This window comes from Hyperolius riggenbachi, chromosome 3 (genome assembly GCF_040937935.1).
Source record: "Hyperolius riggenbachi isolate aHypRig1 chromosome 3, aHypRig1.pri, whole genome shotgun sequence".
Taxonomy (NCBI): Eukaryota; Metazoa; Chordata; class Amphibia; order Anura; family Hyperoliidae; genus Hyperolius; species Hyperolius riggenbachi.
The window spans coordinates 172,586,716-172,598,944 of NC_090648.1; the positions used below are offsets into that span (position 1 = coordinate 172,586,716).

Here is a 12,229-nt window from a genome sequence, read left to right on the forward strand (position 1 = left end):
AGATGGTTTTCATTACAATCAAGAATATTCCATTTTTAAAAGGGGATCCGCAATGGCAGCCTCCACATTTCTGAAGGATTGCTGGAAGGTTAGGGCATTAGTGATGCATGCTTGCTTTATATACAAACACCTACATGTGACAGATTTTGTTGAGTTAAATTCAGTTTAGGTTTGAAGTATTATTATTATTCATTTATAAAACGCCAACATATTCCATGGCACTGTAAAGAAGAAGAACAAAACATAATTACAGTTATAATTGTAATATTATGAACAAAATATTTAGCGAATTCCAAGACACAAAAGATTGAGAGACCCCTGCCCTTGCAAGCTTACGATCTAAAGGAATAGGGAGGAAACAAGTGGGGTAGTATACAATATCTATAGCTAGTGGCAGTGTCTTTTCCATTAGATTTAGTAAGGAATACAACTTGGGTAGAGGTTTAAGGAGGAATAGCCTAAGTTAGAGCATATGCTCGTTACAAAAAGTGAGTTTTAAGGGAGTGCTTAAAGATTTCAAACGTTGGAGAGTGATTTATGTGTTCTGAAAGGAGAGTCCAGAGGAGGGGTGAAGTGCATGAGAAGTCTTGTATACGTGAATGCAAGGAGGTGATTCTAGTGGAAGACCCAAAAAGGTTATGTGCAGATCTGAGATTGCAGTTGGGTTGCTATCTGGAAACTAGTGAATAGATGTACAGTGGAGAGAGATAGCAGAGACCTTTGTAAGTTAGGGTTAAGTGTTTAAAAAGGATCCTTTGGTTAATTGGCAGCCAATGAAGAGCTTGAGAGAGAGGAGCAGCAGAGGAGGAGCGAGAAGAGAGATGAATGGGACAAACTTCCAAGTTCAGTACAGATTGAAGTGGTGCCATTCTGTTAGTTGGTATTGCACAAAGCAGTTTATTACAATAGTCCTAATGAAATATTATCATTCACATTCTTCATCTCAGAAAAACGTTAGTAGGTAAAGACCCATGGGTCCTTCCTTATGGGACAGACAGAAGTATAGCCTTCTACCTCCTTCCTATCACTGCCCTATGTATTGATCTGCTTTGGGCGGGGCTTGAAGGAACACTGTATAGGGGATCATTGTGTACCTACCAGGTAATCAGGATACATGCTAGGTAGTTTTACTAATAATTTGGCAGTACTGCTGCTGTCACAATAAATTTGGCTCATATGTACAAGAAAATAAAGTCCAGGCACAGCGCAGTTCCACTAACCTTTATTCAACAACATTCCTTTTAAAACATACACTGAGCTATTGTGAATGCCTGCAGTTGGGTTGCCAGTTACAGAGAGGCTAATTCTTGTTCAAGATGCTTCTATGGAGGTTGGCATGAAGGGACTTTTGGAATAAAGTACAGTACGACTGGGCTGTGCCTGGACTGTCTTACTTTGAACATATAATACATTGCTAATCACCTTTGCCCAGAACATAACCATAAGACAAGACAAGTTTTACAGAAAACTTTTCCCCATAATGCCTAGCAATATGGAAGGAATTTGCCCCAGCGTGGAACCAAGGCATAAGGATTTGCATGTTCGCTTGCACATGCGTTTGCTGTTCACCTAGTTAACTGCACCATGCCAAGTTCCACCATCACTATTGCTCAGTATTGATGGATCCCTTATAACTGATCAGACTCTTTCCAAATAATCCAGGTCAGGTCTGCACATTTACATCATGTAGTCCAATCAGTGTGAAAAATACGTCAGAGTCCCCAGTATCTGGCACCAGTGGGGATTGCCTGATGCCGGATACATGTGTTTAAAGCAACTGGCCTAAAAAGCACCTCCCCCCCTAAATACTGAGCCGTAAGTGACGTCTAGCAGCCTTCCTGTAGCTCCTAGTGGCTTTCTGGCTTCACCGTGCACAGAAGCCAGCCTGTCACCTGACCCGTATCAGGTCAGGTGACACGCCAACTTATGTGCACGGAGCCCACTAGGGGCTGCAGGAAGGCTGCTAGACGTCACTGGAGGCTCGGCAAGTATTTTAAAAGCCTCACAACCTACCCAAAACAAAGTCCCCGTTATCCCTCAGGCATGCTGGTTAGTTGATACTTCCAGTTGCCTCAGTTCCAGATATTGGGGACTTTGCTATACAAGTAAATAAGGCCGTGTGTGTGTATATATATATATTTATATATTTATATACAATGTAAAATCCATATTACATGAAAAATACAGTATAAACTGAATACAGTTCTAATGCAATTGCTTTTGAACACAACGATTTTCCCTATAACTGGATGCTAGGAGGCTTATCTTGTAACTCCTCAAGCACAAGACACTTGTTCAGTTGTGATTAGCTGGGATCTGATATACATCAGAGTGGATGTAGCAAGGAATGCGAGGGAGGCAGCATGCATGATTGGTGAAAACATGAAAATATTTACAGTATCTGAATGAGGTCACGAGGCATTGCCAGCTGTTATAAATAATGTGGTCTACTATACTTAAATAAGCTCAGGGTGGAAACGCAGAAAGGTCAAGAGCAGAGCAGCAGGGGAACTATGGGAAATTGCTGCTTCTGCTGGCATGCTGAATATCTTCTCTAATGAAGCCAACAACATTGGAAGCTGCAAACTCTGGGCTGGGACAGCTGCCCTCTGGATATGTGCTCCCCAGTACACACCTACTTATGGGCTTGTGTTAGGACTGTGCTGCTGTAAATGTTTCTAACCGCACTCTATTATTATACAGCCAAGCTTTTTACTGCTGCTAGTTAAGAAGGGAGAAGGGTCACCCATAAAAGACTCACTGCTCCTTATAAAAGGACTTCAATAAAAGTGTCTTCTTTGTAAATGAGAATACAGGTGTGGTCTCTCAGCAGCCGTATACCATGGCTACCCTGTGACATATCTGCAGGAAGGAAAGGAAAGCATCTGTGTTGTCATAGTGAACCGGCAAGTTGCAGTTGTTATTTTTGTAATGCAGGTTCAAAAGATATAAGCCAATAATGCCCTTCTGTGCGTAATGCATGCACATTCTTCCTTCCCAAAGTCTCTGTGCAGAAGTCTAGCTATGCCTACTGTGACGCACTGACCATAGATTTATACCTATAGACATCACACGTCCCTAAGGAAGCCTATGTCAGGAACACGTATATGGGTTCATTTATGGCAAGGATTCTAAATTAAAAGTATTTCAGGTTGCCAATAAAAACTAAACAGATTCCATGTTTCACCTTTAAAGAGAATCTGTACTGTCCGATTTGTACAATAAAAAACATACCAATCGAGTCACTGTGATCTCCTGGGTCTCTCTTTGCCATTTTCGCCTCTCCCTGCCGCAATCCTGGCTTTTAATCGCCAGTTTTAGGCAGTGTTTACAAACAAAAAACATGGCCGCTAACCAGGAAGTATATATATATATATATTATGTGTCTATCTATCTATCTATCTATCTATCTATCTATCTATCTATCTGTCATGTTACAGTATACTGCAAGTTTTTATTACATAGACTCCACTCCAGTCTGGGATTCTCACAGTTTCTCAGCATGTGACAGGCAGCTCCCTCCCCCCTCAGCCTCACAAACTGCATCACAGACAAGCTGAAACTGAGAGCAGGGAGGCTGTCTGTGAGGAATAAACCAAGCACACAAAGCCTGCAGGGGGCGTGCATGACTTGTATTAATTACAACAGAGGCAGCCCATTCCTCCATGGGTCCACAAAGCTTGACAAAGAAAAGAAGATTAGATATATTACAGAGACAGTGCAACTAGAAAAGGCTGCAGTAAGCCAGAGCACATTAGAACAGGTATAGGAACTTATAGGATAGAAGAAATAAGGCTGAACATTTTGTTACAGAGTCTCTTTAAGCCTAGACTGTAAATGCCTGCTGAAAAATATTGCTTTTAAATGTTATTATTATTCGCTTCTATTTATAAAGCACCCATGCATTACCAGTGCAATGTGCCATAAATAATAGTGGGTGCCAATTACAAACTTACATAGATAAAACATACAAAGTATTGAGATATCCCTGGGATGGGGGTAATGCGTGGGAAACAATTTCTTTGTTCAGAGGAAGAGCAGATAAAATGAATAGGGCTGTATTTGTGGAGGTTGGAAGTGGAACACATTATTATGAACTGTAAAGGTGAGAATCCTGTAAGAAAAATACAGTATATATCATATTGTTTCAATTCCTTCTTAAACAACTTACTATGATAAAAAAAAAACTGTAAACTTATGAATGGCTGTGAATGAGTTTGTGAGTTTCCATGCATTTCCATAAGTTTTTACTCCAGATGAGTTGAATTGCACTGCACAGCAACTCACTGTTGTAGTGTGAATGATAAAATGAAAGTCTATGGACTTTCATGTTCCCTTGTAAAATGAGCACTATGTGCAGTGTGTCAAAACACACTGTAACTCACTCAATGTGAATGAACTCTTATAATGCATTTATTTGTACACAGTACTTGCAATGTAAATGACTTATTTCCTAAGTAGCTATCACCAACCAGGGGCGTAGCAATAGGGGGTGCAGAGGTAGCCACCGCATCGGGGCCCTTGGGCTAGAGGGGCCCCGAAGGGCCCTCCCTCAACCACAGTATTAGCTCTTTATTGGTCCTATGCTGATAATATTCCCTTCTACAGATGATTAGATTAGCAGTGATCATTAACACACAGTTTCCCATCCCTTTCTTGCACCTCTGACACTGTAGTTGTCCTTGATTGGTTTTGGTGTGGCGTATCAATTGTTATGTATAGAGAGCTTGGGGGGCCCCAATGCAAAACTTGCACTGGGACCCACAGCTTCTTAGCTATGCCACGGTCACCAACCGTAGTTATTGCTAATATGATGGTTCTGAACCTCTTACTGATAGGTTTCAGACTAGTCTAGTTCCTCTTGAGTGATTCTCAAGGTTTCCTTTATTATTTTCATAGCTTTCCCTGGCAATCACTTATGCAAAGATGCAGGATGGTCTGCCTAGTTGTGTGTCACGATTCTGGTGACTGTAGTATATTTGAAAAATAAAGGGAAACTTGATGGGGTATCTATTAAATGGGAGATTTGGGCGCAGGATAAAGCAGATAAACCGCTTACCCTGCTCCTGCACAAGTCCCGGAGATGCTAATTACTATTCCCCCTCCAGGCCACCATGAATAGTGGGGGAAAGATGTAATCTGGCTTCCAGCTATTGCTGGGGGCCGAATTACAGTGTTTCTGTAGTCATTTGTGCTCCGTCTTTTGACGACACACAAATTACTTACTGAGCGCCACTATAGCTGTAATTCCTATTATGGGCTGTAGTGGCGCTGGCTGTGCCTAAATCTCCTGTGCTGTTTTTACAGCGCTTGCCTTGAGGTTCCCCCAGGAGGAGATGAACTAGTACAAATCCGGTTGGTCAGCAGGTCAGAGCCATCAGGTTATAACACCTACTGTCAAAGGAAGAAAAACATTTACCATATATTTACTCTTGGAAAATATACATATGTAGGGATTTTACATTTTTTTATTATAACAGTCCTATAAGGGAAATCCTTCACAAGAAAAAGCGAAACTATAGCTTAATTTGAGAATATTTCATAATTGCCCCTACAAAAAACATATGCTTTATCTGGCCAATGGAGAGAGGCGATCCTGTGCCTTCTGTAGTGATAATCTTATAAAGCATCCATAAACTTTGGCTGACAAAAGATCAGACCTCACACGGCTCCTCTTTGAACATCTTCATCCTTTATTACTTCTGTTTTGCGCCTCTGGAGTTCACCAGTACATTACTCTCGCTTTGGCCTTCACAACAACTAGTTTATTCCTGTAAAGTTTTTGTCATTCTCTTCTCGTACTCAACAGTCTGTTCTCAAAAAGAGAAAAGTATTTATGCAATGGCAATTACAATAATCCTCTTTCTCCATACTTTATAAAGGAAAAAGTACGGTAGTTATTTTTATTTTTTATTTTTTGAACTTTCACTTTTATTTTGTTTATTAGTTTTTTTTTATTAGAAAAATATTACGGGTAGTTCACAGTGCTCAGTTAAGTTTCAAAATAATTCTGCAATTCTGCATGTCAACTCACTGCCCATACCATTCTATGCGGCTGTTCACACTACTGCATTGCAACTGATTGCGTTATTCTAACTCACTACATGTAGGCTTTGCAATAAAGTTTTGGTCCAGGCTCCACTGTAGTTCACAGTACGGCTAGGTTCACAGTGGTCAGTTGCATAACACACATGTCATAATGTGTTATAATGAGTGTAAACTGCAATGGTGACTTTAATACAAAGCCTGCATGCAGCCAGTTACAACACAGTACTGTGAACAGGCCCATAGAATTGTATGGGCAGTGAGTAGGCATGCAGAATTATCCTGCAATGCAACTGAGCACTGTGAACCTAGCCCAGGCATGGGCAAACTCAGCCCTCCAGCTGTTAAGGAACTACAAGTCCCACAATGCATTTGCCTTTATGAGTCCTGACTGTGGCTGTCAGACTCCTGCAATGCATTGTGGGACTTCTAATTCCTTAACAGCTGGAGGGCCAAGTTTGCCCATGCCTGACCTAGCCCTTACACATGATGTAATTGTATTCTGCTAACTCTCTACAGCTCTCTCCTTCTGTAAACTTTATATGATACATGGATGTTGCTGCTTCTTCTTTGCATGTTTGCTGCTTCTTCTTTGCATGTAGCACGTGCCTTTCTGTACCTTTAATGAACTTGTTGATTAAACAAAAATGGAATAAATAATTCAGATTTAAAGTTAATAATTTTAGATGAATGCATAATGACCTTTCTTTGGGTGGCCCCTTAAAATATGCGCCTCCGCACACACAATGTGCTGATTATAATTCTACCTACTTGTGAAGTGCTTATTTTGCTACATGAATTGACTGCACCCCATCACTGTTCATTGTCATGCTAGCGTGCAAAACAAAAATTCCTACGGAAACCTGCAACTAAACATCACATTACCACAGGTGACCACTAACATGTGCTGCCCCTTTCCCATTCATTTCATTAGAAAGGAATGTAATGATGCTCATTTCAGTGTAGAGTATTAAGAGAGATTAACTAACAACTTGTCAATGTTCTTCTCTCTGTAATACATAGGAACGCCACATCAGCTGCCATAACACATTATATGGTGCTAATATACTGACAGATTGTAGTCAATTAAACTAATTAGCCTCACCAGTCCAACTCTATAATTTGCTCACAGCCCACTGGATGTGCTAATCTGGTCAAATAACACTCTTCACCTCCGTTAATAATCTTATAAACATAAGTTAACTATATGTAGGCAGCTATATAGACGACAGTGAGAATAAATGGAAGCCTGCATTGCCTCCTGGCAGTGATAAACTGGAACAGTGCGCTAGTGCTACCACACTTGGGAAATCGGCCAGGGCCTCAACCTCCTTAGAGGCACCAAATCAGGGATGTTGGAGGTCATAATAACTTTACTACTGGCATGGTATTGAAAGCAAGGGGTCCCACATTCATTTTTGCCCAAGGTCCCACTTTGCGTAAAACTTTCCCTGAGCTGGAAATGAGTAAAGTTTCTATTACTCAGTGTGGAAGCTGTCAATGCGATCAAGATTTTTCATCAGACAGAGAAAATAAGTATTTCAAAACGATCATACTGTTTTTGCTAGACTATTACTACTCTACATTGGCTTATCAAATCCATTCCAGAGCAACTGCTTTATACAACTGTATTGAATTTTGTTTAGGAGAGGGTGAGACAGAATATACCGTATCTGTTTGGTTTTTGGTATTGAAATTGTCCCAGCTAGGGACTTTCTCTTTTCTTGTGGTGCCTCCAGCAACAGCAATAGGATAACACACAGTTGGCAACTCAGGCAATCCCTTACTGCATGGATGTCAAACTCCAGTCAAGGGCCGAGGTTCTCACACATTTCAGGCACCGCTCAAATTAATTGATGGGACTGAATCAGGAAAGGTGAGGTTCATCAAGTAGAACCCATTTCTCAGTTTCTCTGTCCATCCTAAACACTGGCGTGGATATGGCCCTCAAGGATTGGAGTTGGACAGCCCTTATTTACTGGATAGTTACCTAATATATAAAGTAAAGAGAATCTCACAAATTTGCTTAGACAGCCATAAAAAACCTGAGAGTGGTTGAAAGCCACCCAATCTCTATCCAACATTTAGGGAAACATTATTTTGACTAATTGTTCGCTCTCTGGTTACCTGAGGGCAGACCTCAGCAATCTCCTGCTGAAAGTCATGTAGTCTTTTACTGCTGCAGAACATTCACGTAATATTTTACATGCCCAGCGCATTGAATTTGGTCTTTTTTTGTTTTACAGCAATGAAGCCTCGTACCTTGCAGAGATGTTTGGTCCAATGTGGATGGTTAAAGTCTACACCTACGAGTTTCAAGTTAGTATACTTATCTTTATAGAACTGATCTACCTTGTATTCAGGATGATTTCAATAACCTAAAGCATTAAACTTTGCATGACTGGTATTCCTGGCTTCTATAACATTGTTTCTTGTACATTTTATACGCAGAAGGCATCCTGTTGCTTCTGTTGTCCTGAAGAGGATGAAGAGCAGGGTGAGTCTTTTAAGCCTTAATAAGGTTGGAGTTATGTACAGTAGGTCATACTTTGACTGTGTTCTGCTCGCATCAGGCTGACTGGAGCTTGGCCAGCAATGTGTATTGCGCTTTAAGAGCTTATTAATAGATGAAATCCGCTTGAGTGGAGAGCAGAAGAAGATGCACTATACTTCTGTTGTTTTTCAATAATAAGACATTCAGTACCAGAGGTACCCATACACATAGGTTTTTACAAAACATGGAAAAATATTCTGGCCCAACCCACAGCACAATAAGGAACCCTAAAATGTGTTCCCAGTTGCAAGTAATAACTTATAAAGGGGAAATTAAGAGAGAAGGGACACCTTAGCCCCCTGGGCCCTGACGATTGCTATTGGTATGTCCATACTTATGCGCTGCAGTAATCCATTACATACCAAATTAAATGGCACATGTTTACTTAACCAGTGCGGGACCATGGTAGGTAGAATCTATGCCGCACCTGTGGCTCTCTAGTTCTGTTGCAGCATAGGTTCTATGCGGTGGCTTTCCACGGCTCCAAGCCAATCCCCGCCAGCCGCCACAGACTTGGCTGTTTTGACAGCCAAGCTTCCTTCTATCGGTAAGGAGCCAATTCCTTTGGCTCTTTACCAGGTGATCACTGTGAGCCAATCACAGTAATCAAAGAACAGCCGCATTAAAACAAGGCTTTGGTTCTTGAGGAGCCAGAGCCTTGCATTCCGAAATAGGATAAAATACCAAAGAAACACTTAATGAGGTAAAAACCTTTATGAATTGTCATACAGTTATCAGATAATTTATCAAACTATTACCACATGTATGAAAATCTTAGGGAATACCCAATAAAAATATGTTTTTAGGTAATTTACCATCCATGACATTTTTACCGAAGAGGTCTTAAAGGATTTCCAAGGTGAATCTATCTTTACTTACCTGAGGTTTCTTCCAGCCCCTAGAAGTCATTTGTGTCCCTCACCACAGCTCCAGTCTTCTCCTGGGTCCCACTGGCAGCCTCTGAAAGATTGCTAACCCATCATGTCTTCTGCACAGTAGACGTGGGCGCTTTTACGCGTGGGGCAGGTTCACGCCCACACGTGCAGAAAACGCCGACCCATTGGGGGTCGGCGATCCTTCAGAGGCTGCCATTGGGACCCAAGAGGTGACCGGAGCTATGGCAAGGGACACAAATGACTTCTGGGGACTGGAAGAAGCCTCATGTAAGAAAAGCTACATTTAATTTTTCACCTTGGAAATCCTTCAAGGCCAATAAACATGCTAGATGCATGTTGCACCAAGATCACTCAGGTGACACTGCAGGGCCGAGGCTGACACTCATGTTGGTAGCTTGAAGGCTAGCAACGTATCCTGCTCCTTTGTGGGTGGGGAAGCGGCACAGGAGTGACATCACAAAGCAGCAGGGTAAGTGGGGAGAACAGAGCTTTCGGGCGACACTTGGCCCAAACAATCTACCAGGTCAGATTGCTGGCCATGCGGTCGAAAGGGGTTGGCAGCGATGTACACACACTGGATTCTCGGCACAAGCGGTCATTATCGGCTGAGTTTCATCTAGCTTGTGTACAGGCTTTAGTGGTTTTCTCTAGTGTTTGCTCTACAAATGCAGATACAAATTACAATAGCAATTGTGGACAGCAGTTCAGGTTAGAAAGGTCCTGTCTAATTACTGTTATTACTCTGTCCATGTCAGTAGTTGGGGAAAGTAATGGCTTGATTAGGCTATATCCTACAATCAACTGAAAGTTTCATTCCTTGGGAAAACAAAGCCAGATTTTATGACTTCTTTTGGAACAAAGCCTCCTATGTATCTATTATCCTGGAGCCTGCTAGTGTTTATTTGACGTATTTTGTTTCATGATGGCATTGGTTTTGGTGTCTCATCTGTATAACTGCATTGAAAAGAAGCACTAAATACACATCTTTCTGCAAACATCAATTACCCTTATTATGTGCTCATGACAAAGTGTCAGACAGTTGTAATGACGTGATTTTTAGGTGTGTATTACCCACCACAGCGCACTGTAATTATGTGTTCCCTGTTTTCTTTCTCCTCTTTTGAGGCAGGCAGCACCAATCAGTCTGTCAGCAATTGTCTTTGACACATCTGTCGTAAACAGAAACATTTACATCAATGAACTTGCATTCATTTTTCTTCAGAGCCAAAAAATAAGGGTATACGTGAAAAGCTAAGAAATTGACGAAGGTTAATCAAGGTCTTTTTCAGAGCCACCCAGTAGGAATAGATTTATTTATTATCGCACAGAAATTAAAGACATACCAGCAGTGGTGTAGCAATAGGGGATGCAGATGTTGTGACCGCATGGGGGTCCTTGGGCCAGAGGGGCCCTCTCTCATCCATCTTATTAGCTCTTGATTGGTTCTATGCTAATAATAAACACCTCTATATGTGCATTGGATAGTAGTAATCCTTAACAAGCTATTTTCTTTCTCTGATCACACCTCTCTGACACTGCAGATGTCCTTGGTAAGTTTTGGGGCTCCATATCAACAGAGTGCTTGGGGCCCCATGTAAAACTCGCATCGGGGCCCCAAGCTCCTTAGTTACGCCACTGCATACCTGAAGTGAGAGTGACATGGAGGCTGCCTTATTAAACAAAATTACTTCCTGGCCTATCCTGTTGCAGTAGTGTTTGAATCATCCACCTGAAACGAGCATGCTCCAAATCCAGTCAGACCTCAGTCAAAAACATCTGATCTGCATGCTTGTTCAGGGTCTATGACTAAAGGTGGGTACACACATCAGATAAAAGTCTTTGGAAAATGAAAGATCACAGACCACTTTTACTCCATTCCATGTAGTATGAGAGCCATACCTACACAGTCTATTTTATGGAGCTGAACTTTCCATCAGATAAACACCTTGTTTAACTGACATTCATCTGCATATCTGACAATCATCTGCAGATCTGAATATCCATCCTGGTGGATCTGATCTGCAGATGATTGTCTGTTAAACAAGGTGTGTATGATGATCTGCAGATATCATAGACTATGAATGCATTTTGCAGGAACGGATCTTTTGCAGGAACTGATCTTTTGCAGATACTGATCTGTTGAATGTGTACAGCATCCTTGTTTTCAACATCTTGCAAAGATTTTTATCTGATGGGGAGTTCAGCTCCATAGAATAGACTGTGTAGAGTATGGCTCTCATACTACATGGAAGAGGGTAAAATTGGTCTGTGATCTTTCATTTTCCAAAGACTTTTATCTGATGTGTGTACCCACCTTAAAACTATAAGAGGCAGAGGATCAGCAGGACAACTAGCCAATTGGCCTCAATTCACTAAGATCATGCTGGAGATAATAAAGCAAGAGAAAACTTACCTCCACATAAGAGAGAGTTATCTTATCTCTTCATTCCTTAATTTACCTCCTTTGTAGTTAATTTACCTCCTTTGTAGTTAATTTACCTCCTCTGTAGTTAAGTTACCTCCTCTGTAGTTATTTTCACACGCAGTTAATTGACAGCCTGTCTTTAACGCTGGAGTTATTTTAAGGATTGGAGAGTTAACTTAAAGACAGAAGAGTTAACTTTAGGTTTGCCTGAGGTAAAGATAACTCTCTCACTGTGTGGAGGTAAGTTTTCTCTTGCCTTATTATCTCCAGCATGATCTTAGTGAATTGAGGCCATTGTGCATTGTTTAA

The 12,229-nt window shown here is 41.2% G+C and overlaps 1 protein-coding gene across 2 annotated transcripts in view; it reads left to right on the plus strand.

The window, feature by feature from the left end:
- SERINC4 (serine incorporator 4) overlaps positions 1-12,229 on the plus strand; it is a 79,207-nt gene that overhangs the window by 42,584 nt on the left and 24,394 nt on the right. For both annotated transcript variants that reach the window (XM_068275274.1, XM_068275275.1), the window contains exons 10-11: positions 8,292-8,364; positions 8,497-8,542. In XM_068275274.1, coding sequence (XP_068131375.1) covers positions 8,292-8,364; positions 8,497-8,542 — 119 coding nt within the window. The remainder of the gene's footprint in view (positions 1-8,291; positions 8,365-8,496; positions 8,543-12,229) is intronic.